This window comes from Gymnoscopelus microlampas (genome assembly GCF_963454915.1).
Source record: "Gymnoscopelus microlampas genome assembly, chromosome: 24".
NCBI lineage: Eukaryota > Metazoa > Chordata > Actinopteri > Myctophiformes > Myctophidae > Gymnoscopelus > Gymnoscopelus microlampas.
Window position 1 is genome coordinate 20,024,374 of NC_139961.1, and position 15,719 is coordinate 20,040,092.

The window sequence follows — 15,719 nt, forward strand, 5'->3', positions numbered from 1 at the left end:
CTCATCCACATGTCGATGGGGTTCGTCATAATGTCCACTGGTCCTTGGCAGCATTGGAGTCCAGAAGAGAATAAGTCCCAAATGCATTGCTCTCTCACACAGACAAAGTCCAAGGAATCAGGTTGTTATGACACACATTATTGCCATTCACGGACGCAGGCTGTAAGTATAATAACTCAGTTAAAACATGCGCCTGCTGATAAGGCAAACCTCCACCTGATAAGACAAGTCCTCATAAAACCCAAACGTCCACAAAAAAGTTCAAATCTTGCGTGCAAAATGAGTATAAGGTTTTAATCCAAGCAGATGAGTATATAGATTCCACCAGACGTTAGTTAGTTGTAGAGGTTACGTCTAGGCTACTGTATGGTGATAGAAGCAATGGCTTCAGTCATGTCTAATGTCATATGTGAGCCGTTCCGTTCCGTTCAGATCACATTCCTGCACTGATCCGCGCGCTGAGCGGACTGAACGCTGCCGTCCGTCTCTCTGTGTTAAATATAGTGGAGTGGAAGGAGCAGCAGAGAGCTGTGTGTTAGCCTACTGACTGGAGACAGGCTGGGCAGGATCAGTGACGCAACATCATGATTACTACACCTCTCTCTCTCTCTCTCTCTCTCTCTCTCTCTCTCTCTCTCTCTCTCTCTCTCTCTCTCTCTCTCTCTCTCTCTCTCTCTCTCTCTCTCTCTCTCTCTCTCTCTCTCTCTCTCTCTCTCTCTCTCTCTCTCTCTCGCTCTCTCTCTGCATGTCACACACACACACACACACACACACACACTCACACACTCTCACACACACACACACACACACACACACACTCTCACTCTCACTCTCTCACACACACACACACACACACACACACACACACACACACACACACACACACACACACACACACACACACACACACACACACACACACACACACACACACACACTCCCCTCTCACACAGACGCACACACACACACACACACACACACACACACACACACACACACACACACACACACACACACACACACACACACACACACACACCCACAACCCTCTCTCACACACACACACACACACACTCCCCTCTCAAACGGACGCACACACACACACACACACTCCCCTCTCACACACAACCCCCTCTCTCTCTCTCTCACACACACACACACACACACACACACACACACACACCACACACACACACACACACACACACACACACACACACACACACACACACACACACACACACACACACACACACACACACACACACACACACACACACACACACACACACACACACACACACACACACACACACGGCTATATGAAAATGTCATGAATGCCATTTATTTCTTTTTATCTTTAGCCATTTTTAGCCCGAACCCATAGCCCCTTTCAGAACCCTGAATACCTTTTTTGTATTTGGGATATGACGGTATCCCAAATACAAAAAAAGGTATTCGGGTTCCGAAAAGGGGCCACCCTAACCTTGAAGCCAAAAATAGCCGATCTGCAAATCATAACGCTGCGACATGTTGTGAGCTTGTAGATCAGGCAACATGAGTACATACTGTACAGACATTGCACGCTCGCACACACACACACAATCCCCTCACGCACGTACGCACGCACACTCACACACATGCATGCGCGCGCATGCACGCTCACACACACACGACACACACACATTCCACGAGAGTTGTGTGTGTACCTCGAGAGCGTGTGCTCGCCTGCAGGCTGTGTAGAGCGTATATTCCCAGGCGTTTTGGTTACATGACTACAACCTGTAGAGAAATCTAATCAATCTATGAAGCTCCTGCCGCCTCATGGGAGGTGGAGGAGCCATCTCTGACATGGCTGGTCAGGGCTTACAAATTGACACAGGCATTTCCAACAAGATCTGACCACAGACGCACATCAGCAGCACATCAGGGTTTTGATACTGTCTGCACAAAACATAAATGTGCCAACTGGAAGCAAAACGTCTTCAGAGTGATGCCATGAAACACTGCGGTTCTCAAACTTTTTCGTGTCAAGGACCCTCAAATTTGTATGTATTTTGCCAAGGACGCTTTTGGGAACCGCTGATATTATTAAGAACCATGGAAGAGCTGTTATTTCGGGGGCACGGTGGCGCAGTTGGTAGCGCTGTCGCCTCATAGCGACACCTCACATAGAAGATCACACCTCATATAGAAGGTCCTGGGTTCGATTTCCGTCGGGGACGCTGGGGGCGCGTCATCAGTGCCCATACCCTGGTGGGGTTGGCGAAAGGGCCCTTCTGTGTGGAGTCTGCATGTTCTCCCCGTGTCTCCTAGGGTAGGTACCCTCACAAAAACATGCAGTAATCCTGGTCTCTATACCGCCTCCCCCTGGTCAGCCAGGGCGCCTGATGGAGGGGAAAGGAACTGGTTGGAATAACGTGTTCCTTCCACGCGCAACGCCCAACCGGGGAAACTCACCCCTGTCAGGTGATGAGAAGCAGCCTGCTTGCTCCTCATGCATTGAGGGAGGCATGAGCTTCAGCTTGGGCTCTCCCTAGGTTGGCAGAGGGAGAGTAGCGCCCAGGATTACATAAGCAATTGGCACTAGGTGAAAAAAAATATGGGTTACAAAATTGTGGGATAAAACAATTTTAAGAAAAAAAAAGAAGAACCGTTTCTGGGTGTAACTCCCAGTGGTGGAAAAAGTACTCAAATGTTTTACTTAAGTAAAAGTATCAATACTGCACTGTAGAAGTACTCTGTTACAAGTAAATGTGTAGGCCTATTGGTATCAAAATGCACAGTACCAAAAGTAAAAGTACTAAATGTTTGAAAATAGCAGATCTACAAGCTCACAACGCGTCGCAAGCTTAAAGATCGGCTATTTTCAAATAGCCTATGTATAAAATAGGGCTGAAGTGGTTAATGTATATGTTTCATAATATAATAATTTATATCTGCAAAGTAATTCAAGTTTTCAAATACTTGTAGTGGAGTAAAAGTACAATATTCGTCTCTGAGATGTAGTGGAGTAGAAGTAAAATAATTGCAAATGGGAAAGTAAAAAATCCTCAAAAGTGTACTTAAGTGCAGTACTTAAGTAAATGTACTTAGTTACTCGTAATACAAACCAGCACATTGTGGCTTACTGTACAGTACATTATGATTTGATTTGATTATTTTATTTGTGTGTCCTGCACACAACCCTCATGGGTTTAGAGTCACCACTTTATGCTTACAGCATGTTTGCATTCACATAATACATTCATTCCATCGCAGCTCAGAATTATACAGAGCGTTCTGTCTTCTCTCCCACGCAAGCTTGACAAACACAATTTACCAGAACAAAAGCTCCTTTCCTGAAACACACTGTGTATCAAGTTTTTCATCTAACTCAAGGAAATCAACACAAATAGAAAACATTTAGCAACAAATACCTCTCTTATAATCATATTTATCATTATGCTGCTGTCCAACACCGGGCCTCAGTGTTGCAACTTGCAAGATATCGGTCTACTTTTTGGAAACAAAAATGATTGTCTCTTGTAATAGCTGATGTTTTTTTTTTATGGTATATGGGTGTTCTTTCTGATTTTTGTTTTTATGTTGTCTGTTTTTAATGGACCCCTGAGTCTACAAATAGAGTTGATTGATTGCTATTTAGGGCAGTAATCTGTATGTATAGTGTTTTTTTTTTAATGTTGTCTCTTTCTAATGGACCCGAGTCTACAAATAAAGTTGATTGATATTTAGGGCAGTAAAACAAAACATTAACCTCATTTTCAATGTCACCAAGTTCACAAAACAAACAGTATCTCTCTTCCTCTGGAGTGGCATTAAACCTGTCAGTCTCTAGAGCTAATGGTAATACTCCTGACCGCATTTGTGCATAAGAGAGATCGTTGTCTTTTGCTTAAATTATATACTTCACTTCAAGGTTCTGCAATACCTTATTCTAATACAACCTGTCCCTTCTCAGTTGGACGCTGACAGGACAGTCAAGGAGAGCCACTAGGATGGATGCCCTTGTTTGTGTGTATGAATGTGGAAATCCTGTTAGCGAAGGATTTATGCTAAGTCTCAGACGTCTGTCTTTAATGTCTACTCATGCCCAGGGATGAATTCCATTTTTACAAGTCATAATGCATTGATTAACCTTGTTATGTATTGCGGTGATGTGGTCTACGCGCACCTGCGTCTGTGTGTGTGTGTGTGTGTGTGTGTGTGTGTGTGTGTGTGTGTGTGTGTGTGTGTGTGTGTGTGTGTGTGTGTGTGTGTGTGTGTGTATGTGTGAGAGAGAGAGAGAGAGAGACAGAGAGAAACAGACAGACAGGGAGAGAGTGCGCCTTTGCCTGCACAAGTGTACTGTATGTGTTATGTATAAATGTATGAGTGTATGTGTTGCCTGTTTGTGCATAGTGTGAGTGTGTGCGTGTCCATGCACATATATTGTACGTATACAGTGTGTGTGTGTGTGTGTGTGTGTGTGTGTGTGTGTGTGTGTGTGTGTGTGTGTGTGTGTGTGTGTGTGTGTGTGTGTGTGTGTGTGCGTGCGTGCGTGCGTGCGTGCGTGCGTGCGTGCGTGCGTGCGTGCGTGCGCGTGTGTGTCTGTGTGTGTGTGTGTCTGTGTGTGCGTGTGTGTCACTAATGTAAGCCGTAGACAAATGTATGAGGCACCTTGGAGTAGCGAGGAAGGAGAGGAATGGTCATATTTATACATGACCTCCTCCAGGGTTCATAATACAGTGTGCTATGTAACGCATCAAGGGTGCTATATTTTTGTAGCTATATTTTATTCTCATGTTCTGTAAGAATATTCCTTTTACCGTGGAAAAAAATATAGCACCTTCACTCACCCCGCTCCATATACTGGCTGTGTGCCAGCTGCTTCCTCATGCCTGATGAAGGTCCGAACGACCGAAACGTTGCATCTTAAATAAACACATTCCTTTGCGAGTGAAGATAGTGTGCGGCACTCCCTCTCCCTCCTCCGTCCGAATTCAGTATTCAACTCCAACGCACCTGTCCGTCCGTGGGTGTGCAAAAAGGACATTTGGTCAGAGGTATTAAAAAGGTATTAAAAGTCATGAAATTGTAACTTTAGGGAAAAAAATGGGATCTATTTAAGGCCTTTGCTTTTATACGAAAGTGTGAAATATCCGAGACTATTAAGATTTTATGGAAAATGCTTCTGAAGATTATTGCTAGTTTGACCACAACAAATGCTTAAAAATAATAACCGAAAACAGCCTGCCCATCTACAAGCTCTCAATGATGCATTGAAAGCTTGTAGATCGGCTATTTTCACTGCGCAACATGCTTCCACAGAAGACATTGATGGCATCTATGGAATCCAAATGACTGACATCAGTAGTGGCGCTGGAGAACGTTAATCCGTGCTAGTGACAAGACCATCAGGGCCATGTCAGCTAGAACCCACAATTTGCTGTCAATAACTATGGCATGTAGGCCTTTTGTGCATTTCAATTGACAGGTCAGGGCGATCAAAACGCACGCACTTGCGTTTTTTTCATATGTGTTCATTTCAATGCCCTAGCTCATGGCACGTGTTAACCCATTCAATCCGGGAATCTGTGTCATATCAGATTTCCTTGGGCTATTCAAAAATAGCAGATCTACAAGCTCATAGCGGCTATGAGCTTGTATATCTGCTATTTTTGAAAAATCGTCAACATTTGTGCAAATCTTATCTTTGACTATATATTTGTTTTTAAAGCATTTTTTTTTTAACTCAAATCTTTGCTTCTGGGGATTCTACAATACCTTCTAAATCCTAACAGGTTTTTTTTTTTTAAACTTAATTTTGCTATAATATCAGTGGTTTTCATTTTGGGGGGTTTCAAAGGACCCCCAAAATGATATGTATTTGGCCGTGGACCCCCATCTCAAAACATGTTGTTCCAGGGACCCCTAGAAGCAAAGATTTGAGTTACAAATGTTTTAAAAAATATAAATTTGCACAAATCTTCATGATTTTTCAAAAAAATTGCAGGTCTACAAGCTTGTGCCGTGCTAAGAGCTTGTATATCTGCTATTTTTGAATAGCCAAATATAATATAATGGTTAAAGTGGTTAAAATCCTAAATGGCAGGTGCTTTCCCGGTCTTAATGGGTTAAATCCAAGTGCACTGAGGGTCTTTTACCCCCCACATCATCATTATCTTCTCCCTGACAGCAAAGTGAACCTGGGCTGCAGTGGTGAGACAACACATCCTCGCCAACGGTAGACCATCATCAGGACACGCTTTCAGGAAAGCACAATCTGCTGTCAAACACTATGACACGCAGGGCATTTCATAAACGTGACTATATGACTCATTTCATATTTGTTCATGCCAATGCCTGAGGGGTCTTTGTGGCATTAGTTCAAAGAGCTCCCCACATGCGAGGAACCATCACTAGCCTTTTCCCTGGCAGGGAATCGAACCCCAGCCCAGCCGTGGTGGCGCGAGCGCACGGGTATAATGGGTATTGCATATAACAGGGTGGGGCATGCATTCCCTATTTGCATCGTTCCCAACGCGCGGCGTTCTTGAGTAGCACAGGTCTAGTCAGCCAGAAATGTAGTTAGGGGTCAAACAGATTGGAGATAAAAGGTGATACACATCTGTACAAATTGTTGCTGTAGGGCAGAAACCTTGTATCTCCATAGTTCAATGTTTTTTTATGTAAATTAATGGGCTATACTTCATTTATGCAAGAATGTCACACAAAAGTAGTGAAAATATAGCAGATCTACAAGCTTATGTAGATCTACTATTTTCAATATTTAATAAAAAAAATGATAGTAATAAAAAAGGAACGACTTTGGACATACAATGTTTCCACCTGACAGCGACGATATGTTTTACATTTAAATGGATTGTTTTCCATGTCGTTGCTGTTGGGCAGAAAAACCTCTTATCTCCATATTCTAACCTTTTGTGTTTTGTTCGTAAATGAACGGCCTACTTGATAGGGTTAGGGTCACAGACTGAGGCTACAGCGTCACACAAAAAAAAGCATCAAAAGTAGCGTTTCGAGCTTGTAGATCTGCTACTTTTGGATTGGAATCCTGAAAAGCAACAGTTTTGGACGTGTGAGGTTTTCACCCGACAGAGACGATGTATTACAATTAATTTCTCGCGTTCCCAGGCGATGGAAGCCGAGTCAACAGACAGAGCGGTGCGCCAGGGTTATTTTATCACAAAAGCAACAAAGAGTGATTACATTATAGATAGCGATCCATCCTTTAAATGCCCGACTGCCACTGGTGGAATGCAACTTTAAGTACATTCACTCAAGTACTGTGTACAATTTTGAGGTATTTCTGAGTCTTCCCATTTTTCATACTTCATACTTTATACTTTTACTCCACTACATTATCTAATAATAATAATAATAATAATAATAATAATAATAATAATAATACATTTTATATATATTGCACTTACATTTGAAACCAATCTCAAAGTTGCTACAGTACAGAATAAAGGCGGTTAGTGTTTCCAGAGCGGAGGTTGCGAGTGGAAGTTTGTGACTTGAGCAGCTTCTAAAATAATGACTCAGTCAAATTTGTACTGGAGTTAAACATACTGCAGTAATTGCTTTTAAAAAAAGTTTTCAAAAGTGCAAAACAATACTTACTGTAGGTATTCAAACGTTTTTTTTTCCTGTATAAAATTTCAGACAAAGACAAATTTAAGATCTGCTTGGAAGACTAATGAAAACTAAAACTATTATTATAACCTTGCTCCAATTACCCAAATATGTACATGTAGCATCGCGATGACGTCACAAGTAGCATAATACAGAAACCCAGATAACTGTGAATGTTGCCACTCGCCAACATTTCTCAGCAGCTGATTTCAAAGCTCTAAGCCGATGTTACTCCTATCAACCGTCCTTTACATGACAGCTACTGCAATCCCTGGTCTGCAACACCTGGCTTAACCTCACCTGACCATCTCAATCTGTGTTTGCTGCCCCACCTGTCAATCCAGAACCCCTTCTATCCGTAAGAATATCCAGCTTATTTACTCCAGCAACATACTTTCCCGGGCCTGTTAGACTGTATATCCATCCAGGGGGGAAGAAGAAGCCGAAGGCAGGGTCTTCTAGAGATGAGCAGTTCAGAGGAAATGTCATGGATCTCCTGGTTCTGCGGACTGAGGGGCAACGCATTCTTCTGCGAGGTCGACCGGAACTTCATCCAAGACAAGTTCAATCTGACGGACCTCAGCGAGCAGGTCTCCCACTACCACCAGGCCCTGGGCCTGATCCTGGACGCAGCCCCGGACGACGAGCAGGAGGACAACCCCAACCGGATCGACCTGGACCAGGCGGCCGAGATGCTGTACGGCCTCATCCACGCGCGCTTCATCCTCACCAACCGAGGCGTCGCGCAGATGCTGAAGAAGTACCAGCAGGGGGACTTCGGCTGCTGCCTCCGGGTCTACTGCGACAACCAGCCCGTGCTCCCCATCGGCCTGTCGGACGTCCCCGGCGAGGCCGTGGTGAAGCTGTACTGTCCGAAGTGCATGGACGTGTACACGCCCAAGAAGCCCAGGCACCACCGCACGGACGGAGCCTACTTCGGCACGGGTTTCCCCCACATGCTGTTCATGGTGCATCCTGAACACAGGCCCGAGAGGCCCACCAGCCAGTTTGTCCCCAAGCTGTACGGCTTCAAGATCCACCCCAAGGCCTACCAGCTGCAACTGCAAGCAGCGTCCAGCTTCTTCAAGAGTCCAGAGAAGGCCATCTACTCCAGTGGTTCTCAACCTTTTCAGGCCGCAACCCCGGCAAAAAAATCATAATTGAACTGACAAGCACTTGGAATAGGAATAGGCTCTATGCACAGCAGCCATATTGGGAATGAATTGGGCCCCTGCCTTACTTTACAGGTGTTACCAATAATACTAATTAAGGTTCCATTTAGTGTGGCATAGTGGTTGTCTTATTTTCAAGGACCACCATAACTCTGAGAGTGTACAAATGGAACCAAATGGACCCTTACCTTGGTTCCATTTGTACACTCTCAGAGTTACACACCCACCATAAGGGGCCATTTGGGAACCAAAATGGAGTGTTTCTAGTGAGCCAACATGCACGATATCAGCTCCCTGACCAGAATGGAACAGAGCCTTCATTAGTATCATTGGTAACACCTGTGAAGGAAGTAAGAAGAGGCCCAATTTCTTTCCAATATGGCTGCTATGCATAGAGCCTATTGTAGGAGTTGAGGCATTACATTTAGTTTGACTCGGTTCCACAGATAATGTGAAAATATTATTACCACCAGCTATTCTCACAATTTCACCCTCTTTTTATTTGACAATTTGACAATGTTTCTCCAGTTCCATAGTATGTACTGTAAGACATAGTGAGACAGTAATTATGCACGAAGAGGCCATTAGTTGAACACTTTTGGTCCCAGCCCAACATCCAAAATAATTAAGTGCTTCAAGCGATTAGAAAGACATTTCCGCATACGATCTGAACACACCTTATTAAGAAGGGGAGGGGTCACCTGCCCCCGAAACCTCATCCCGCCCAGTGGACTGTGTTATTATCTAAATCAGGAGTCTTCAATTGGGGATCCTCAGAGTAACTACAGGGGGTCTGCCAAATCTTTGTCTGATGCGGAACATTAGCAGAAAACATCAGATCCAATCAACAAACAAACACAAAGCGAGCCAACGGTCAATTTGACTTAAAATTGAGAGTTAGGACCGTTCACACTGGGCACTATAATGAATATTTATTTTATAGCTGGTGTGAACTCTGCCATCCACTTGACTTAGAACAATTTGTATAACTATATGTGTATAGTTATAGGTATAGTACTCAGTGTGAACAGCCCAAAGGTGAACTGTCTGAAAATACACATTGACATGAATCCAACATATTTACCCTTCCATTGTGTTAGGGTAATTTCTTACCCGTTTTCAAGTTTAAATAGGTAAAAAGTACCCTTTACATTTCTTTATTGGAACAAGGCTTCAAGATATCCTCAGAAACCGCTATTTTAACGCAACACAAATAACTACCACCATTTTAGTTCATTCTGATGGTCTCAAAAAAAAAGTAAGGGTCAAATTTGACCCAGCAGAGAAGTGTGGCTCAATTCCGCCCAAATTGTCAATATTCAATGTTTACATGTTTGAGAGTGAGAGAGACCCAATTTGCATTTGCTATCAGGAGTAAAATAAAATGTGAGTTTATGAAAAATAAATTACTTTTTACCTTCTTTGGTCAATTTTGACCCTTAACACACCAAGTGTCACTATTTTTAAATAATATTAACATTTTTTCAAAGTTAAAAAACTAAAACAAGTATTAACATTTTCTTATGTTACTTTTTTTTTTTTTTTTGGAAAGTGTGTTCTAATATTAGTATAATAGCTAGATAACTTAATTATCCATTGTCTTCATTATAGGAAATGTAATGCACTCATTATGAATAGTGAATAGGAAATGTAATGAGTGAATTTTAACAGTTTTATAATTGAAAACGAGATATATTGAAAGATGAAACCCTAACCCTAACCCAACATAATATTTTAAAAAGTGTTTACATGGATATGAATATCAAGTCAGCTATGAGGTGGGATAAAAAATATAAATGAAAATAATTATTTTTTGAATATTTTGGGCTGAGTTAAATCACGGGTTAAATTTGACCCGCTAACACCAAATGTGTATGCAGGTTTCTAACACAACGCAAGGGTTAATAGAAATAATATGTGAACAAAAAACTAAAACAACATTAATTTACACAACACTGACGATGCTTTCAAACACTATGAAATCTATGAAAAAGTTTTATCTGCAACACAATTGTGTACAATATGTAGTGGAGGGTCAGGCTTCATCTCTCTCTCTCTCAGCTAAGGGGTCTTGGCCTGAAAAAATGTTGAAGACCCCCGATCTAAAATGTATTTTATTTAACCTTTATTTAACCAGTAAAAAACACATTGAGACTAGAGTCTCTTTTACGAGTGTGAACTGGTGAAATGTTACACAGCTCTGCCAGTAACAACACATACAGGACAATAACAATGAGTCATATAACAATCGCCTAAACAATACCCACTACCTAGGAAGCTCAAGGAAATTAAAAATAAAGATAATCTTCAAAGTGACCAACATAAAACTAAGAGCAACAACATTTGCTATAAAACATCAAAGCGGGAGCAGTGTCTAGGGAAGTGTGTCCATGGCAATCCTTTTAAAACTCACTATAGGGATCACAAAAGCAAATTTGAGTCTGGTCTCCAGGTCATTCCGCGACCATGCAGGACCCAAAATACGCAAGGCTGCTTTTTCCAGCCTCAGATTTTGATGGGGGTACGACATAGCGGAGCCAAGCATTTTATCTGAGATTGAGAAAGTTTTGGAGAATAGGGTCTATGCACAGCAGCCATATTGTAAATAAATTGTGCCTCTTCCTTACTTCTTTCACAGGTGTTACCAATTATACTAAATAAGGCTCTGTTCCATTTAGTGTAGCAGTGGTTCACAAACTTTTTAATTTCAAGGACCCCATAACTCTGAGAGTGTATAAATGGAACCAAATGGAGAAAATAAATGGTGCATTTATAAAGCACTTTGCATTCATCCATTCCCACACAGACAGTGGAGGAAACCAGTGCAAGACCCCAACGTCCTCCCCGGGAGCAGTTAGAGCAGGGGTCTTCAACGTTTTTCAGACCAAGGACCCCTTAGCTGAGAGAGAGATGAAGCAGCCCCCCTCCCCCACTTCATATTATATAACATTGTGTTAACATTGATTAAACTTTTTCATAGATTTCATAGATAGATTCATAGACGTGTTTGACAGCACTATCATTGTGTTGTGTTGGATTCACGCTAATGTGTATTTTCAGACAGTTAACCACCTAAAACCCTCAATACTTGTGCTTTTTATGGTCCGCTCTTTTCCCCCCCTACACCAAACCTCTTCTTCGAAAATAGTCAAATCTACAAGCTCACAACACCTCGCAGCATAAACTTCTAGAGCTGATATTTTTGGTTATAATGTTCCCCTCAAAAAAGGGATGCTAGGATTCAAGTGGTTAATGTAAAAAGAAAAAAATGTTTATATCACAAGAAAGATTTGGTGGCCCCCCTGTAGTAACTCTGAGGACCCCCTAGGGGTCCCGAACCCCCTGTTGAAGACCCCCGAGTTAGGGGAGTGCAACGTTCTTGTGGATATTTGACACCCTATCTTTGACACCATAGTATGTGTTTTAGACATGGCAATACCTGTGAGTTTGGCTATCCAGGGCTAATCTGAGTGACCACATCTAATATATTTCATGTGGTTTAAAATACATGACAAATGTCAATATCATACTGGAAGTCAAAGGTTGCCCATATACGGAGTCGACTGATGCAATAGAACTGACATCATCAGATGACTGACATGACATCCTGGCATCACTGAAAGCAGTCAGTGCGGAACAAAACCGGTCCAGTTCTAAACGATCACCGTTAGAGAACTACAGGAGTCATGACTGCGAATAGATCCAGATGCATAGCGCTCTTGTTCGTGATACTGGTGTCCGTGATGGGGTCGGCGCGGGCCGATGGAACGATGCTCGTTCTGCTGGACAACCCAAACATCCGACACACTCACTCAATCTTCTTCCGCGGCCTGGCGGACCGAGGCTTCGACATGACATTCAAGTCGGCGGATGACCCCTCCTTGTCCCTCATCAAGTATGGCAGGTTCCTTTATGACCATTTGATCATCTTCTCGCCGTCGGTCGAAGACTTCGGAGGCGACGTCAACGCGGAAGCCATCGCGTCCTTCATCGACGGCGGCCACAACGTCCTGGTCGCCGCCAGCTCCGACGTCGGCCGTCCCCTGAGAGAGCTGGCTGCTCAGTGCGGTGTGGAGTTCGACGAGGAGAAGACCGCCGTCATCGACCACCACAACCACGACGTGTCCGACCCCGGCGAGCACACGCTAGTCGTCGCCGACCCGGAGAACCTGCTGAAGGCCCCCACCGTTGTCGGCGAACCCTCCGACAAGCCGATCCTTTTCAAGGGCGTCGGCATGACGGCGGACCGGGAGAACCCTCTCGTCCACCGCGTCCTCACCGGCTCCTCCACCGCCTACTCCTTCTTCCCGGACAGACCAGTGTCTCCGGCGCGGGGGGAGTCCCACCCCATCGGCAGGGACACCCTGCTCATCGCCGGCGTCCAGGCCAGGAACAACGCCAGGGCGGTCTTCAGCGGCTCGCTGGACTTCTTCGGTGACGCTTTCTTCAACTCGCCCGTGCAGAAGGCCGCGCCGGGCTCCCCGAGGCACGAGCGGTCGGGGAACGCAGAGCTGGCCGAGGCACTCTCACGCTGGGTGTTCAAGGAGGCGGGAGTGCTCAGGGTGGGCGACGTCGCCCATCACCCGGTGGGAGAGAGCGCCCCCCCTGCGGCGTACACCATCACCGACCTGGTGGAGTACAGCATTGTGATCGAGACGCTGTCCGACGAGGGCCACTGGGTTCCCTTCTACGCGGACGACGTTCAGCTAGAGTTCGTGAGGATCGACCCCTTCGTGAGGACGTACCTCAAGGGGAACAGAGGCAGGTACAGCGTGCAGTTCAGGCTGCCCGACGTGTACGGAGTGTTCCAGTTCAGGGTGGACTACAACAGGCTGGGATACACGCACCTGTACTCGTCCACGCAGGTGTCCGTGCGTCCGCTGCAGCACACGCAGTACGATCGCTTCGTCCCCTCGGCCTACCCTTACTATGCCAGCGCTTTCTCCATGATGGCGGGCCTGTTCCTCTTCAGCGTCGTCTTCCTACACATGAAGGAGAAGCAGAAGTCTGACTAAAAGCAGAAATGATTGGGGGGGAGGGACGAAACGAAAAGGGGATTTTTAATCTGGTCTTTTTAGGGCATGGGGTTGAAAATGGGGGGTGTTGGCTTCAATCCTCTGGCTGACACTTGAAGCACTTGCCAGTCCTTCAAAATGCATTATGAACACTACATTTGGGACACCTCATGAAATACAAAAATATAATAAAACTTCACACTTTATTTAGGTCTAAATCTAAAACTTTCTTTTTTATTATTGTGGTAATGACATGCACTGTATATTTATCCTGACTAATCAGAACACAGGTTCTCAATGCTGGGTTCGGGGACCACCAGGGGTCCAAGTGAACCCTTCCAGGTCTGTACCTCTCGGAGTTAAATAGGCAAGATTTTACAGTGTAGATTGGGGGTCCCAGTATAGTTTTGTTCAGTGATTCTCAACCTTTTTAATTTCAAAGACCCCCACTTTGCTATGCATTATTAGGCCATGGACCCCCATTATTGTTTTTTTTTGGTTTGTTGTTGCTCTGGGACCCAATCTACACTGTAAATCCTCAGCTCGAGGCCCGAAAGAAACATTTGCTGTCTCCCCTCGACGATGAGTTAACCTCTTAAGCCCCATTTTTTAAAATAGTGAAAACAGCACATCTACAAGGTAACGCGTTGTGAGTTTGTAGATAGACTATTTTCACTTCCTTAAACTTCTTTTTTTATTCAGAAATTTGTTTGAAAAATGCTTGACCTTTTTATAATAATAAAAAAGAATTGTAGGACACAAACAAAGAGGAATAATAATTACTCATAAAAATGAAATGGGTCCCGACCCATTGTTTGGGAAACAAGAAGGCAGATAATATACATAATTGTAGAACAATGTCTGTAATTCTTCCTTACAGTGCATAACAGGCCTAGTCAGGTTTTGGCATATAACTCTTGAACCATATGGGTGTACAGTCAGTTTTTGCAAAAAGAACAAACAACTTTTTGCTACTACGATTTTGTCCAAGCCTGTCGCAGGTCGGCACACATTATCTCTGCGGTCATGTGATCAAGACGGTCAGATTCTTCCGATTGTCTAGTTTGCGGGCCCTGGGTAGGGCAACCCGGCCTGGCGGAGACCTGCGCTCCGAGGAGCACACTTTTACTATTATATAAAAGGAACCGTGTGAATTAGGAGCCCAGAAACAGAAGAATCAGTGACTATATTGTCACATCATATAGTTTAAAACAGTGGGTTAAATTTGTTTTTGTGCGAGCTCCGTAGTTTTTGTTATTTCCATAAGAGAAAGGGAAGAAGAAGAAGAAGACGGGGAAGAGAGGGAGAGAGATCAATGTCTGTAAGAACTTATAACTGTGAGTCATTTATGTTCTATCCTGTGGTTTAGTACTTGAAATCAAAAGCATTGATCATTCTGACACATGTTGCTATACGAGTATAGATAGCCATAACACACTGTACCCAGTCAGAGTTCAAGAAGAGATGCTATCTGTATATCGGAATGTTTTATAAATTTCCAAACTCTTGCTTAGAAAGTGGCATAGACCTACTTTTGTGACATTTTGTTTTGATCTATTAGACGTTATTTTAATAGAAAACAACACATGGCATGTATACTTTCTCAGAGAAAGAAAAACATGAAGAATAGAAGACTTAGACAGTACATACAGTATTTCCATTGAGGTCCTTGCTCTTGGACAAACAGAACAGTCTTTGGTATACAATTATATAAAACACTCTAAAAACTATAAAACAAACAAACAAACAAAAACAGTTCACAGCATGAATACAAACAAATTCATGTTTATAAATGCCCCCAAAAAGTCACCTCCGAAATGTGCCAAACCTTGTACTACACATCTAATGATGAGTACAGAATTGGCTTAACCACAAGCTAAGCGGATAGGGA

General features: G+C 43.6%; 2 protein-coding genes across 2 annotated transcripts; both read left to right on the forward strand.

Moving 5' to 3' along the window:
• Positions 1 to 8,105: 8,105 nt before the first annotated feature.
• LOC311040581 (casein kinase II subunit beta-like) lies at positions 8,106 to 8,801 on the forward strand (the record flags this gene model as incomplete). The annotated part of the gene is made up of 1 exon (XM_084050912.1): positions 8,106 to 8,801. One exon carries the CDS (start codon positions 8,106 to 8,108, stop codon positions 8,799 to 8,801), a length of 696 nt encoding a protein of 231 aa, XP_083907038.1.
• A 3,755-nt stretch (positions 8,802 to 12,556) lies between these two features.
• On the forward strand, positions 12,557 to 13,828 carry LOC311040582 (dolichyl-diphosphooligosaccharide--protein glycosyltransferase 48 kDa subunit-like; the record flags this gene model as incomplete). The annotated part of the gene is made up of 1 exon (XM_084050913.1): positions 12,557 to 13,828. One exon carries the CDS (start codon positions 12,557 to 12,559, stop codon positions 13,826 to 13,828), a length of 1,272 nt encoding a protein of 423 aa, XP_083907039.1.
• Positions 13,829 to 15,719: the final 1,891 nt, after the last annotated feature.